This window comes from Seriola lalandi, unplaced genomic scaffold (genome assembly GCF_002814215.2).
Source record: "Seriola lalandi dorsalis isolate HSWRI2012SDOR001 ecotype SW California unplaced genomic scaffold, Sedor1 jcf7180002054965, whole genome shotgun sequence".
Taxonomy (NCBI): Eukaryota; Metazoa; Chordata; class Actinopteri; order Carangiformes; family Carangidae; genus Seriola; species Seriola lalandi.
In genome coordinates, this window is record NW_019525516.1 from 810341 (window position 1) to 826280 (window position 15940).

Consider the following 15940-nt stretch of genomic DNA (forward strand, 5'->3'; position numbering starts at 1 on the left):
TCGGTGGCAGTAGCTCTAGGCGGACTCACCCTGTGGCACGCCATACTCATCAGCAGAGGAGAGACCAGCGTGGAGCGCCACATCAACCACAAAGAGACCAAAAGACTCAGGGAGAAGGGCAAGGTGCATACTCGGATGTATGACGTCCGTCTTTAGGAGTATAGAATAGACACCATGTTACTGCAGGGCTGCTTTTAACACTGGGAAGAACAGAAAAATGATTAACTTTAAATTCTGCAAGCGTTTAGTACAAAATCCACCTTTTGAAAATGTCTGTTAATGTGTTTATTCTGATTCAATGCAGGTGTTCAGAAATCCCTATCATCGTGGCAAAATGAACAACTGGAAGTTACTGTTTGGCGTGGAGAAAAGGAGGTGAGTTCAGATTTAGCGCTTGTAATCGTACTGCAGGTATTTCACTTTCCCCGTGCTTGACAATTGGCAGATACAATGTCACTTTCCGGCAATTAAAACAAATGATATGAAGTCTACTTCTGCTAGCATGCTAGCAAACTGGCGTCTGGCTAATGCAATGTTTAACACTACGACGCAATATAACGCAAGGAAACCTTCACAATCCACAGGGGCACAAGACACCTGCTGTTTGATATTTGTGACTGATATCAAATAACAATAAGAACAACAAGAACATATATGACAAATTAATACCTTTACCTGAGGTTAAGTTCAAGTGCCCTCATCTCCAGTTCCCTCATCTCCAGTTCCCTCTCTGGTCGTAAACGCCTCTTCATCCAGGATGTCACCCAAACTCTGAGCTTTTGGCCTTTTCAATGCTTCCGTTTGCCATCTATATTAGTTTTGGTAAAAGAACGCCCAACAAGCGGCATTCTTGCAATATTTGTAGGGCTGTTTACCACCATAAAACTCAGGTGTTGTCTTGTTTATTTACTAAGTCGTAAGGTTTACACTCCATCTTGACTGTCAAAGACTAAAACAATCTGTGCAAGTTGCTGGAAACAATCTGTATGTTTATGTTTATGTTTATGTTTATGTGCTAAAATGAGTTATGGACCACCCTCTGTTTTGTCCTTCTGTTCCTTAGTCACTGGTTCACACAGGTCCTGTTACCCTCCAGCCATCTTCCCATTGGTGACGGCATCATGTGGGAATGCACCTTCACCAGGAGAGACCCCATGGCCATCTGACATTCATCCGCTAGTTTTCTTTCTTTCTTTACCATATCAGAAACTTTTATCCTGCGTTTCAGACTACAAGCGCCGCGGCTGCTGTTGTCACACTGTTGTGAAAACTCCCATCTGTCGTGATCCAGCCGCTACAAACATTTGACGAGGAAAAAGTTCGCTTTGCAGTGTGAATGTGTACGGAGATAAACCACCAGTGATTCCTCAAAAACTCTTCATCCTCTCGAGACTGCCCACCTGTCGGCAGCCGTGTACAGCCGGTCTAATCGCAAAAGACCTCGCCACCAGCCGCAGCGCTGTTGACTGATCTGGTTTATAAAAGGTGCTGCTGGCCAGCATTGTTGTGAAGCCCAAACAGCCGTCTCCTTTATCTCGACCGTTTTTAAAGACACAACAATGAATTTTTAGTGCATTTCTCGCACCAGCACTACAGCCTCTTTCAACAACTGTGTAAGTGTGTATGATGGAGGAATGGATGGGTGACCAGGCAGTTATCAGGCACTGGAGACCTTCATAAAGTCACTGTTGCATTTTTAAACATCAATACAGCACATTATGAACTGATAAGCTAACGTAACAAGTATAACTACTGTGATTTGTTTAATGACACAAATTTACACCTTTAATATTTGACATATTGATCCCTGAGCGAAAACCACGTCTGCTTATTCAAGAAGTGTTTTAGATTTAATAACTGTGCTCGTGTGTCTTGGGCTGAGGACAAATACAAGTGCTTCTCGATGTGGGAGGTCATGAGATAAAAATACATTTTCAATATTAATTTTTGATTGTTTGATAACTGTCTTATGATTATTTAAAGAATAGTTATTTTCAAACATTTCGTTTTAACGTCTGCATGCTTACACCTGCGATGTTTTGTAGTCGTTGTTTGGAGAGGAGATTGAGAACCACCGGTCTGAACTGATCTGCTGCCAAAGAAGAAAACCACGAGTTTGATTCCTCTTTCCAAATTTCGCACTTTTGGTTGCAACATTTAGGTGAAGAAAAAAAAAAAACCCTGCACAGCACTCGTGTTATCATGTGTAACATTTCTCTCTTAGACAGAAACTGTTGTGTGCCTTGTTTGGGTGTTCAGCCTTTAAATGGAGACACTTTAAATAAGTGATAAAAGGCACTGTGAATTTCATATTTTTTTAATTCGTTGTAGATATTTCACCCCAACATGGTCATATCCATAATTATGAGTTGGATCTGTAGTTGCCATAGAGACATGACATGTAGGTGTGATATCAATTGTGACCAATTTGGAGCTGTGTTCCAGTTTGATTCATTGTCTTTTTAATAAAACAAGTGTTTGATATTTCTTGGTTTCCACTGTCTGGTGATTAGAAATGAAAATTAGAAACGTTTTGTGTAATTACAAAGAAAAGTTTTAATGACATCTTAAGTTAGACATTTTAAATATTGTCTATTTCCTTGGCATAAGTGATGTGAGGTCCAAAGTCAGCCAACCTTACTGAAATGATTCAACATTAATTATGATATAGCGTCAATACTTGTTCAAATATTGAGCAGATGTTGGACATACCGTTCACATGACTTACAATCTCAATTCATTAATGAACACTAATGTCAACTCAGATTTGTATTATGTAAAATTAATCTTAAAATTTCACCCAGTCAGCGGAGGTGTGACACACCTGGAAAGTGTTTGATTCTCGTCACCTTGCGAGCAACCGAGGGGCAATTGGCACATCCACATTTTTTCCCCCTTGTCTTTACAACTCCACCCGGCTGGTGCAGCAGAGTGACACAAATCAAACACACCAGCTGCTGCTGCTAAGACATTACTGCTCAGTTACACATTCATCCAGATGAGAAGATACAAGGCTATCAGTGCCTGCTGGGTTCAGTGCTTCATTTTGGCTTCAAGTCCACGTGTTTGTTCGCAGTGAAGTGGAGATCTGTGATGTTGCTCAGTGGTCCCAAATCTCTAAACGGTCATTAAGTTTAATAATAAAAAAAACAAATTGTTGCCACCGCAGTTCAGGAGACCACTCATCAACTACAGTCCATGAGCATTGCAGTGTCTTTTCCACTGAATGTATGTACCGTTTACTTTTTCTCTTCATATAGGAGCTGACACATACGAAGTGCGTTCAACAACAGCCATTTTGAATTTTAGATCTTAGATATATTTAACTTTCTTTATATCTAGAATCAGCTGATGAAACTTAAGTTATTTATGAAGAAAACATACTAAACAATCAGTCTGATTTGATCATGATTTCTGGGAGCTCTTGTGAAGGGCATTTATTTTGTGATTCAAAATGCACTGTAAAGTAAATTCTTTCAAATTATACACAACCAAAATGTCCTCAGACAACTGAATGTGACGTTTTCTGCGATATGTAGAGAAAAAGACAACGATGTACATGAGGTGTGTTACACATTAATATTAATAAACTAGTCATTTTCAGTCTTTTAACTTAGACTACGCTCCACAGTCAGTCCATATTCTCTTACTTGTGCGTTCATGGAGATATAGGTGCTTACAACAAAATCCTTTCAGTAAAAAGGGAGAGAAGATGGAGAATGGAGGGATTCTGGTTGGAAAGGAAGGTAGGAAGGGTAGAGAGGTGCTGGAAGAACCATAGAGTGGATGGGGGAGAGAGAGGGACACACTGGAAAGTTTAACCAAGGAGTGAGAACTCGGATCCTGGGTACCTGGTCCTGGAGACTGAGGCTCCCAAACCATGTCTTCTTCCAAGTCCAGGGGAGGTTGGGTGGGGATAAAATGGGTTGTGTTTGAGGAGTAAAATCACCTTCCCCCAGGACTCCCTAAGAGGAACCTATGAGGAAAATGAAACAGAGACAAGTTCAAGTGTAGCACCAAATACAAAGCAGTAATAGTACAGTTTGAGGTCAATGATAAATGTGATGTAACGTGATTTCAGATTTGTTGAGGACTAAATATCCTCCGATGTGTCTGTCTTCTTACCACTCTGCTCGTGCCTGAACCGCCTCGCTCCTCACCAGCCTCTTCTTGTCGTCCAGGGGCCGGGCCAGAGCTCGCAGCACCCGGGCCCGAAACGGCAAGATCTGAAACAGCGACAAATGTTGAATGACTATTTGCTTTTCTTTTTGTTATTACAATTTTGAATTAATATAATTCCTGGTGAAAGGGATGTTACATGCCGCAAGTTAGTCGTGGTCATTTAACAAACAGGAAGTGACTTATCTGTAGTTTAAGGTGATAGAGCAGCTGAGTCAAGACTCATCAGGACACAGCACTTACTTAACTTTGTTCATGGGCTTCATGTTTAACCGGCAAAAATAATAATTAGTACACAAATATAAAAACTTGAGTAAAAACCCAAATGACGGAAGTGGAGGGAAATTAAGGGCCGGAATGTTTTATTTTGAAATTCTTCAAAGAACCATGTGGGTGAGTGAAGTTCCCTCAGACATTATTTTTCACTTGTGTGTTGGTCAAGAAGAGACTCGAACACTGAGATTTAACAGCTTGACAAAGTCTTGAGTTTTACCTCATGTTCAGGGAAGCGGGAAAGGGCGTGGATGCAATGCAGGGAGGCGATCCTGACGGTCTGCGAGAAACAAGAAGCAAACAAAACAGCGTCAAGAGCTCGGGCTTATTAACAGGTTCATGCTATATAACAGGTCGCTCCATTTGACTGGTTAAGATACAGTATTATTCTGGTTTTGGGTTAGGGTTAGGTTTTTTCAGTTTGCATGTGAGTTGCATACTCTTACATTATTGATTACATTCACCTTTAACACGTGCTCTTCAAAATCATACCAGTCACAACAGTAATATTGAATAGGAAACACTCGGGTATACGGCGTCGCACTCACCATGGTTGGACTAGAGATGAGAGCCAGCAACCTGCTGACCAAAGCCTCCAGCTGCTGTATGAGAGCCGGTGGTGGGTCGATGAGAACGGGTTCCAGACAGGACAGAGTGGACAGCTGAACGCCCTGATCGGGGCACGACAGGGCCTCCAGTAGCAACGACAGGAGCTGGACGGGGACAGCAAATAAAAACTTGGTCATTTTCCAAAAAAAGCCACCGGACAGCGAGTGTCAGCAGAAGTTTAAGTGGCGTTTGAGTAAGAACTGTTTCCTGTTTACTCACCGCTGGTAGTTCAGTGACTTGAACCTGCTTTGGCAGTTTATTGACTATGTTGGACAGAGCCTTCAGGTAGTTGGGCTTCTTCTCTGCAGAAAATACAGACAATGAAGAAAAGTTATAATAAATAAAGTCTAAAAAGTTTAAAATCACGACATAAATCTGTCAGAATCTCCTGGAAGCGCTGTGGCCGTGTACCTTGCGGCGCAGCGTTAAAGCCCTGGACCAACTTTGCTGAATTCTCGCTGAAGAAGCGCTGGCGGTACATGATGCGAACGTCGGCATGGCAACCGCGGTTCAGAACGTCAGCAGAGTCGCTCATCAGCATTGAGAAGCTATCGGCTGCCATCGGCCCCAGATCAGCATCATCGAGCAGAGAAAAGAGCTTCAAGAACACAAGAGTGTAAGATGTTAGCAAGAGCAGGTGTTAAACTTTACATTGACAGAATAAAACTAGATAAATAAATTGTCATAAAGCACAAGGTCAAATAAAGTGTTAAATAAAGGATGTCGCTGAGTGAGTGACAGCATCTACCTTGTCAGTCAGGACAGTGGACAGAGGGTGGTACCGGAGAAGCAAAGCCTTGCCCACCTGGAGACAAAAACAATCTCACTGCATTTGCTGCTTCTAAATTTACTGATTGATGGCTTATAATAAAAAATAAGTAAAACAGCGCGATTCTTACCCAGATCAGGAGGGTGAATGCCTGAGTGCGTACAGGTGAAGATGTGGAGTGCAACTCTTTACACACTTTCTTCATCATGCTCTGAATCAGGCTGTGAAGAGAATCACCTGCAGAAAAAAAACAAACCGTCACCCAGAGCTTCTATTTGACAAGATGAAGCTCTTAGTTTAGCCACAAAAACCTTGTGATTCCTGAGTTTGAAGTTACAAACTGACCCTCCGATCGCTTGTTGACCAGCCCAGCAAAGCACTTGGCGGCAGAGGTGTATGACAGCGGGTGGCTGCAGGTGCAGCTCATCTCCTCCAGCTGTGACAGCAGCTGGTCGATCTGGGGCACCTCCACCTTGACGACACACGGTACACGGTCATATACAGCTTCAGAAACTCCGACAGTGGTTTTGCTGACTTTCAATAAAAGCAGAACTAGGTGATGAAGATGAGACTCACACTGCGAGGTAACGAACACACGCAGCCAATGAGCAGACAAACCATCTGAGACTGGCTCCACGAGTCCCCCTGCTGCTTCTGGGGAAACATTACATTCTTCCACAATCACAATTTTCAGGAAACAGTGAGACCAGGTGCAAGTCCTTAAATCAATAACCCCTAAATTAGTGCTGGGAAATATAAATGATATGAGGTGTATAGATAATAATTCTGCAATACACTCACATTTTTATGATACTGTCTTCAATAACAATGATGTATTGTTTAATTTAATTATCATTATATTACACAGTGAGGCAGCGATGAGGAATTTGTTGTATTAGCCAAATATAAAGAGACAAGAAACAAAAACACACTCATACACACACATTCCCGTACATACAGACCTTGAGCAGCTGGATTTGTGAAGGGAAGGAGTTGTCAGGCAAAAAGGAGACGTCACCGTCCAGGAAGAGAGAGACAGCCCGTGACGTTGTCTGTCCCGCCAACCTGAGGACATGAAACACCCCGAGAGGAAACCACACAAACCTCATGAAAAAATGCTTTTACAGCACAACAGAACAGAAAAATCAAAGTGATTTGATTGAAGACAGAAAAGTGAGAGACAGGAAACTGTCACATATTCAGGTTTTCTATTTACAAGCTTGAAAAAAGGATTTGAGAACTGATTTAAAACTCAAAACAACAACAATAAAAGGTGATAAAAGCAGCTTGTTCCCAACTGGCTACGGTGTCACAAGGTTTGAAAAAGCAAAAGATAAAACTGTTATATCATTAATCCTGTTGTAAACCTACGATATATAACACTTATCTCTACATGACATCCTTGACAGACTACTTAAACAGTCCAGAGTGACACTGTCTAGATGTGTGTTGATCTAAAATCTGACACTGTTTTATTGGATTTCTTTGTGGTGAAGATTTTCTAACACTCTGAACTACAAAGATGTGATGTTTCCTAGTGTGCCTTCGGTTTGGGCTCAGTAAGATGGGACAATGTCAGCATGGTTACATAAGAAAAGACAAAGACAGCAAACCAAAAATGGCAGAGAGATAGTACTGACGTTGGCTGTAGCCTGGAGCAGGCGGTGCTGATGACGGGGACCATAGCAGTCAGGACCACCTCCTCTACCAGAGGACTACGACCAGAGGACCCCTCACCTGCAACACATGAACCAGTGGGATGTTGGCGAGAAACAAAGACAGTATGAGGTCACCTATTAAACATAAACCAGGAACTATCAAAATGATCGAATGATATTTGAGGCTGGGGGTGAAGGATGAAGGATGAAGGTGAATCCCGTTCAGGGACTGCGGCTCACCCTGCAGTGCTGCTTGGAGTGCCAATGAGAGCAGGCGCGGGATGATGATTTCATGGAAGCATCGTCCTGTCTCCTCAGTGTCTTGAACCCGCTCTGCTATCCTCTGGAGGCTGCGGCACGCCAGCACCACCTCCTCCACCGAGAAACAGATGCTACCTGAAAACAACAAGAAACGAAACGACTGTGTCAGTCACATGTCTTAATTTATTGAGCCTCTACAGGACAATTCATGTGGATTTAAAGCTCAACAAATGCAATAACATGCATTCATTTAGGGCTGAAGGAGATGCCAAATTTGACAGGGTACCATCACTGTATCATACTTCCTGTCTTGCTTGACCATCAAATTTCAGGAGAGCAACTGATAGATAAACAAAACCATTCTTATTTGATCATGGATGAACCAGTTGTGGCTTTTAAAAAGTCTAATATTCTGACGAGTTCCTTGTCACAGGTCATGATGTTGCTCTACAATATTAAAACCAGAGGAGCATCTTACCTTTGTGAGCCGAGCCGAGGACCTCCAGGAGGACAGGCGTGCTCTCCCACACAACACTGGGTTGGGTGGACACCGCCGCCAGAGCAGACAGACACCGCTGACGCACTGCATGATGGGAATGCTGCTCAGAAGCTTCTCTGTTGCTGTCTTGATCCATGGGCTCTGAGCAGAGGAGAGAGAAGAGGAAAAGTCTGGGTCAGATATTTCATTATAATGATCAAACGTATTGATGCCAAAGCTGAGACTCATACTGATGCAATCAACTGTTTTATTTGTAATATTTATACCTGAATTAGTGATTTGAAGAGATTTCTTATCATTTGATGTAATAGTTTTAGTAGAGGCTTTTCACTTACCAGCAAACAACTCCGTCTTTAGTCTCGGGATGAGTTTAGTGATAAAGACTGCTGGGTGCAGCTCTGCTAAGGCTCCGGCGCACTTGACCACAGCCAGACTGGATGCACAAAGACACAGGGAGACACGATTCATGTTTAGTTCAACTGCAAGATCTTGATTCTGGATTTTGTGATTTTTAAAGATAAACGGAAAAAGTAGCAGCACAGGAATCAAATGGGTGATAGATGAAGGAGAGACGAAAGTTCAGCTGACCTGACTCCGTCATCATCCTCCGTCAGCAACAGTCTGGTCAGGTGATCTAGAGCCAGCTCAATGTCAGAGTCCAACAGCAGACCTGAGAGAGAGAGAGAGAGAGAGAGAGAGAGAGAGAGAGAGAGAGAGAGAGAGAGAGAATTTGTAACATTTGAGACGGTGCTGAATTTCTGACAGAATCCGACTCCGTTGTGAGCTTCACTTTTGAAATTGATCGTATCTCACCCGGTCGCTGCGCCAGTGAGGTGAGCATGGAGGTGGCTGTGATCTGCAGACTGGTGTTAGTCTCTGTCAGAGCTGAAAACACCATGCTGCACAGAGACTCGCGGAAGGCTGAAAACACTCTCTCTTCTGATGTGCAGGGAAGAAACACACAAAGAAACACACAAAGTTAAAATCTGGGGTTTGTTACGACACTTTGAGGAAACTGTCCCGAGTCTCCATGGTGATGTACACGCAGAACCTGAACAGTTACAGTGTTGAATGAGAGAGAGCAGATAAGTCTTTTTGAACTTTATGATAAACTATCACAGCAGAAACAAACACAAACATTAGCATTACAGTACATCTGTAAAACTCATGACTTAATGTTGAGAGACATTAAACTACAGCAAGCTTTTCTCTCTCTGCCATCTCACACAATGCTTGTAAAACCTATGAGTTTCAGATATCCAGATGTTATCAGCGTCCACACTGAGGCAGAGCAATAATTCAGAAATATTGTTGATAAATGTTTCGAGGAAAATTTAATTTTGTGGAAATAAATTACATCTAAAAGGACAAACTCGTTAAAACGTGGAACAAACGTGACAAATGAGAAAGTACAATTTGATTATATGATTATCATCATTATTTAGAACATTTTTATTATTATTTCTTGGCGTCAAAATGCAAAATCATGAATCATGATCCACTCATCATCAATACAGGATGCAGCTGTAAGATGAAGACGTCAAACCCGACCAGCCTGCAGTGGATCTGACGCGCCGAAGTCGAACATGAATGAATGCAGCACTCACCGCTCTCTGAGGCCTGGCTGGTTTTTACTGACTGGATGAATCGCAGCACCACCTCCAGTAACGTCCGTCTATGGGAACACTGGTCAGAGAGGAAGAAGTCAAGTCTCTTTGTTTATTGTAAAGTTGTTGTTTGCTACAACAAGAAAAATAAGCTCAAAAAGATTGTATAGATGTTCAGATTTAAGTAAAAGCTCCACTCTCCCCATCAACAAACAGCCATAAAACCCTGTTCATATTAAAGTAAATAAACATCTGGATGTGTTTTATTTATTTACCTGCGTTCTGCTGCTGTACTGCTCTATGAGCGAGGGCATGACTGCCGCTGTTATGATGTAGCTCGCCCTGTTGGAGGCGCTGCAGGCGGCCTGCAGCAGCTTGGCGCTGGGCCACACGAGCTTCAGGTCCAGCTCAGACAGGTGGTGTTTGCAGTCTGGAACAACATCACACACTCTCGCTTTTAAACAAGATCCCTGGACTTTCACTACAGATGAGATACTGAGGAGTCGGTTTCCTCACAATCTGTTGATTCATTTCTTTGTTTAGCTGCCGACTTGTGGGTGTTTTATTAAAGTTGTCTTAGTAGAGAGGGATTTTCTCTGCCATAAAAAGCAGCTCACCCTATAAAACTCTTTCTGGATTCTGAATTCTGATTGGCCGAAAGGTGTGGATTTAGAAAAAAAAAAGACAAGTTTACCCAAATAACAATGACATATGTGTTTGATTGCACCTATAAATGAATGTGCCAGTATTTATTGATCTGTGGGGAAAGACAGCAAAAGTCAGGCTAAGCTAAAGATTTGGGTTAAAAGGGTTATTTGTGTAACCAACAACAACAACCTACAAATATAATAAATAGCAGAATAACAGCTTTGCATTGGGTGGCTCTTAGCCCCTGTATCATGCATTACAACCGTGGTATAACAGTGTGATATTACACACACTAACTGCACAGACGGTAGAGTTACAGAGGGAGGACAAACAATTTTCATCGGTATATCAAGGCGTATTAACCATGCAAGTGTGAACAGTCATTGTGGTACAGTTTCCTGCCCATCTACACAAGCAGCGCTACACTGCAGAAGACCCTCCCATTACCACAGCGTTGACATATTTCATTTGCTGCATCATTTTTAGTCAGTTGTTAAACAAGTTTTTTCTAGTTTTATTTTACTACAGCTGTATCTCCCTGGTAATTTTGTCTTGTGTTTTGACATGTTTTTATTCACCTCTAGGGTTAATTTCAAATGTTATGTGAGATTTCAGCATTTCACCTTCGAGAACCATATCCAGGAAGGTGCTGAGGGAGTCTTCAGAGTCAGAGTTGAGGACTGAGCGAGACAGACAGGAAGTGAGTGCGGTAAGAGCAGTGAGGCCTGCAGACTCAATCTTCTCACTGGATGTCTGAAACACCTGCAATGACACAATGAGGGGGAGTTCAACTTCACATACTGTAACCAGTTTCTTCACTCTGGTGTAGATGGTTAAACAGTCTTGGAAAACTTTATTTTGATGCACTACATGTGGTATTTGTAAAGTCACAGTAATAACACTTGGTTTTCATATAAATCTGTTTCTAACAAACCTCTCTGCGCAGTGATGCCCACAGTCCCTCGAGGAATTCTGCCAAGTCCTTATGTTCGTACTGTGACACACAGGCGGTCTGGAAAATATAAATTGTTAAGTAATAAGCAGCCAGGTACAACTTCTCTTAAATTTTATACTCTCAACAAGAAGTTTTAGCTTTAACCCTTTACCAGTACATCACTGCATCAAACTTATTGATCATATATATATATATATATAACCCTCTGCTTTCAGCCTCTCGGCACCTTGTAGTTGTAATAGTTGCCTGTGTTTCTGTTCTTAAGGGAATATCAACTGTAAATCATTCACATTAACCCAGACAGACTTCTTACAGCTGGGAATATGAGATGGGAAAATGCTGAGTTAAATGTTTCTATCTCCAGCTCCACAGGACAGGAAAGATTTTTTAGAAATGAACTCAGGAATCTCACCAGAGTCTGCAGCGAGTCGTGCTTCGCGCTCTGAACGTCCGAGTCCAGCTTCTCAATGATGAGAGGCAACAGAAACTGTAACAGTGCAGTGACAAACAGAACAAAAACACTCTTTAGTGCCTGACAGCCAACTCTTCTCAGGTCATACAGGTTCCATTACAACGGTCCTACCTCAGCAAATTTCGGTGTCCCGGTGAGGACGGCCCGCAGCTCCTCAATTAGTTCCTCTTTGGTGATGCCGTGGGGGTCATTGGCAGGCTGGGGTGGATGAGTGGTGGTTATTAAAACACACAGAAATCATAGATGCACATACACATTTTCACACACGTAATGAATGTTAACAATCAGTGGCCACTGGCAAAGCAAATTCAATGATTTTCATTTTCTTAGACAAATTTCCTTCTATCACAGTAGCTCTAACATTCATGCAAACTTAAAAATAGTCGATGAAAGCTGCAAGAATATCAATTACATTCTTCATTTAACATTAATTTACGAATAATACAATGCTCAATTGATTTAAGGTAATTAGTAGTTAATTTTGAAGGCAGGGAACAAATCCGAGAGAAGATGGTAGTACCTTTAAAAACTCCTAAGTGAAAACAGTTTCTGGGTTTTAATGGAGAGCTTTCATTTCTAAATTAATGTTTAAGTGTCTTAATACTGCTTCAGAGATTTCTCCATGTTGACAAAGAAAAAAATACTACAGAATATTATTTAATCTGGGTGAATCAAGCACATTAGTGTAGATGGTTCATTCTTTGCAGCTTCTCATTTTGGTTTCGACTGGTGAAACAAAATGAATTTAAACTTCCAAAAGACAAAATACTGACCTTCATGTGAAAGACCAACTAGGCATTTTAAGATTTTTGTGTGATAACAGAATGTCAGTCATCGGATTACAGAAAATACAACATATCATATCAGCAGTGCTGTGGTTTGCCCCAGAGTCATCAAACGATCACAGAGATGTGATCCTCTGTGACGCAGCGAAGGGAAAGATGCGTGAGCAGATGAGGACGGAGTCGCTGTGTTATTGTTTTCTACAGAGCTCGTCTGAGGTCACAGGAAGTCAGTGATGACATTTCTGTCTGCCACGCTCTGTTCTTTCATCAGTTCTCGGTCCAAAGCAGCTGAGTAAACAGGGACTTACTGGGTTGAAGTCGATGGGGAAATAGCAGGACGTCACTTCAAACAGCTCCTCTGCGAATTTACCTGAGACAGCAAACAGGAAATTAATGGGAGGCCATATAGATAAATACCCAGTTAGCTCAAATTCTGAGAGCTTGGGTTGTGCATTGGACAGTAACGGGGTTAGACAAAGGTCAGGGAGGGACAGAGATAGAAAGGACACAACAGTCAGAGAGGCGCGGTGTTTGCTCTCACCTAGATCGTAGCCTCGGTGGATGATGTTCTTTGCAATCTGGAAGGCTAACAGTAGGTTGCGAGGATCCCTCTCTCCATCCATCGACTGGACAAAGCCAAACACAAAATCTGTCCCCAAACCTTTCAGTTCTGCAGATTAATCAAACAGGAAGACACTAATTTATTCAGTTCTGTTGAATAGCTTACAGAAAGCTGACACAACAATTTTGCAGAGCAGTGACAAATTCCTACAAGGGTGCAGACACCAAGCTGGAGGAATTGCACCACCAAAGACATTTTTAGCTCTTCCTCAATATCTGAGGAAGTTCGGGGCACAGTCTCACCAGCAAACCATCCCACAGAGGATTCATTGTCTGAATTGTTGAACAGAAAAAAACAAGTGAATCAATGGCAAGCAACCAGACTAAAAACCCGCACAGTATGTGTCTCTTACCAGCCTCTCTGGTCTCCATGAGGTTGATGAGCATGTTGTAGACACACGATCTCTCAGCCAGCATCAGAGACTGGAGGAAAAAATAAACAGACCAGAAAAGCTTTTTACCCACAATGCCAAGATTTAAGAACAATTTAGTATAATCCAGTTTACCCACAAAGTTGAATTAATAAAAGAGGAAGTAGAACAGAACACAGAGAAAACAAGAACATCATCATCACAGAAGAAGCTTGGTGAGATATTGCACAGGTGTGTGTTTGTATGTCGGGCCTAAAGAAACAGTTAAACACACAGAGCCGCGTCACAACAAAAGACTTCTTTACATAGATTTTTGTTACATAAAACCAGTTTGCTGATTTAAACATCTTTACTGTAACACAGTGTCGAACCTCACCTGTACATGAACATCCTGGAACAAAGACCTCAGCATAGACACAGCTGAGCCAGGAGGCAACACTGTACATTTTGTCTGGAAAAATCACAAAACACACACATGTTGCTGTCACATCAGGAACTTCTCAAAATGACTCGAAACGAATTAGCTCTCAGTTAATCTTGTGCAGGATGTGTCACTGAAAATCTATCACAGACAGACACTCACCAGAGCTCTGAGCCCCTGTAAGACAGGTGGAGTGATGACGTAATGGTCCTTTAGACGGTTTTCATAGAAAGCAATCAGCACTTCCACTGTTGAGAAGAGGGACAGGGAGACATGCTACTAACATATCACTTTCTGCATGGATAGGTTACTGACATTGAAATTAAAGTTATTTTCCCCCATTGTTTCCATTCACTGCTATTAAATAAGAGTTTTGCATTTTACAAATACCATTATGATACATTTAATTATGACGGTTTGCTGATACCCTTATTTTGATAGGGTATCTATTGGTCTAGAAAAGGATCCAAGACTTTGACAAACTGACAGAAAAGATGTGTACCTTCTGCCTCTGTAAGATTTCCATAGCACTCATGCAAAACCTCAGACAGCAGCTGGACTCCTCTGGCTCGAGTGTGAGGCTGAGAACTCATCAAACTCAGTCTACAGTCAAAAAAATTAAGAAGGAAATGAAGCAGACGGAATATTTAATGAGCACTTCTAATTGATCTTATCCGTTTCTTTTTTATTGACATTTAATTATCATTTTGACATGGTGAAGTGTAGAACAACAACAACAACTATGTCAGAACCTTATAAAGACTTAATTTCAAAGTCCATCATGGAACCCTATTATGGTTTGGTGATATTATCATAATCTTGATATTTTTCAGTGTCATGCATGTGAAATCTCCCACCACCTCCATTCTCTCACAAAACTAGAGAGATTGCATAAGGGAACAAAATGACACTGCAGCGTGGCCAGGCTTTAATGTTTTTATTATTGCTGTGATGTTAGTGAAGGTGTTGACAGCTCACCCCAGTGCTTCCACCAGCTGCAGAACTGTAAACTGTCCATCTTTGACACCTGAAAATACAACCAAGTTTAGTGAACTATCATAAACGCTGTCACGAAAACCAACCACAGACCCACACAGAAAACTGACCTGACAACACATTAATATAACAGAGCTATCTCTGGTAATAAACTACAGATTACACAGCAGCATCGGCGAGGTTCAAAGGTACAGAGTTCATTGACAGGATGCTTTCAACCGGACACAAACACAGCAGCTAGCAAGCAGCATGCGGTTAAACCACAACGAGCTAGTGGTCAAATTCACAGCAACAGTCATGTGACAGCGCAATAAAACACTAGGGATATATTCAGTATGTGCTGGTATGGTGACAAACTGAGCAGACTCTTGTCGCAACGTGTGTTTTTGTGCCATGAGGTCGTAACACCACACAGGATGTTGTGGCGCTAAGTTAGCTAGTTAAGCATCATGCCGTGTTGCGCATCGTCGAAGCGGCAGCTCGGCAGCCCCAACAGCGTTAATTTCACACTGCACTGTCCTTGGAAAGACGTCAAGGAAAATAAGACGAAGACTTATTTACCAGTTGCTGTATCTTTGGCCTTGCTGTCTTGTAGTCCCGAGACAAATTCCTCCACCAGAGACAACAGCAAGGCACTGTCCGCAGCCATCGTGCCCCTGTACCTCAACTGAAACTGCGCGTGCGCAAAAAGTTAGTGATGAAACGCAAAACTGGGAAATTTTACATAAAGTTTTATAAAACAGTGCCGTTAACAGACAGCACAGTGTCAAATTGAAGCCATGTGGATTGTGTGAATGTTGCTTGAAATTTAAACGT

The 15940-nt window shown here is 42.0% G+C and overlaps 2 protein-coding genes across 3 annotated transcripts in view; one reads left to right on the forward strand and one right to left on the reverse strand.

The window, feature by feature from the left end:
* Positions 1–2487, forward strand: part of zdhhc16b (zDHHC palmitoyltransferase 16b) — an 8263-nt gene extending 5776 nt beyond the window's left edge. For both annotated transcript variants that reach the window (XM_023395535.2, XM_087170856.1), the window contains exons 8-10: positions 1–123; positions 305–375; positions 1064–2487. The exon at positions 1–123 is cut by the window's left edge and continues 1 nt beyond it. In XM_023395535.2, coding sequence (XP_023251303.1) covers positions 1–123; positions 305–375; positions 1064–1166 — 297 coding nt within the window. In that variant the 3' untranslated portion in view covers positions 1167–2487. The remainder of the gene's footprint in view (positions 124–304; positions 376–1063) is intronic.
* A 44-nt stretch (positions 2488–2531) lies between these two features.
* mms19 (MMS19 homolog, cytosolic iron-sulfur assembly component) lies at positions 2532–15831 on the reverse strand. Its single transcript, XM_023395534.2, has 31 exons — positions 15686–15831; positions 15107–15155; positions 14631–14731; positions 14291–14376; positions 14084–14158; positions 13690–13759; positions 13257–13385; positions 13024–13085; positions 12042–12128; positions 11871–11945; positions 11438–11515; positions 11127–11265; positions 10131–10285; positions 9856–9934; positions 9062–9187; positions 8837–8918; positions 8584–8681; positions 8228–8389; positions 7729–7884; positions 7471–7567; positions 6793–6895; positions 6407–6484; positions 6176–6302; positions 5961–6067; positions 5810–5866; positions 5473–5659; positions 5281–5363; positions 5001–5165; positions 4673–4732; positions 4126–4226; positions 2532–3976 (listed from the first exon to the last, which is right to left on the reverse strand). Exons 1-31 carry the CDS (start codon positions 15771–15773, stop codon positions 3946–3948), a joined length of 3093 nt encoding a protein of 1030 aa, XP_023251302.2. The 5' UTR covers positions 15774–15831; the 3' UTR covers positions 2532–3945.
* Between the last annotated feature and the right edge of the window lie 109 nt (positions 15832–15940).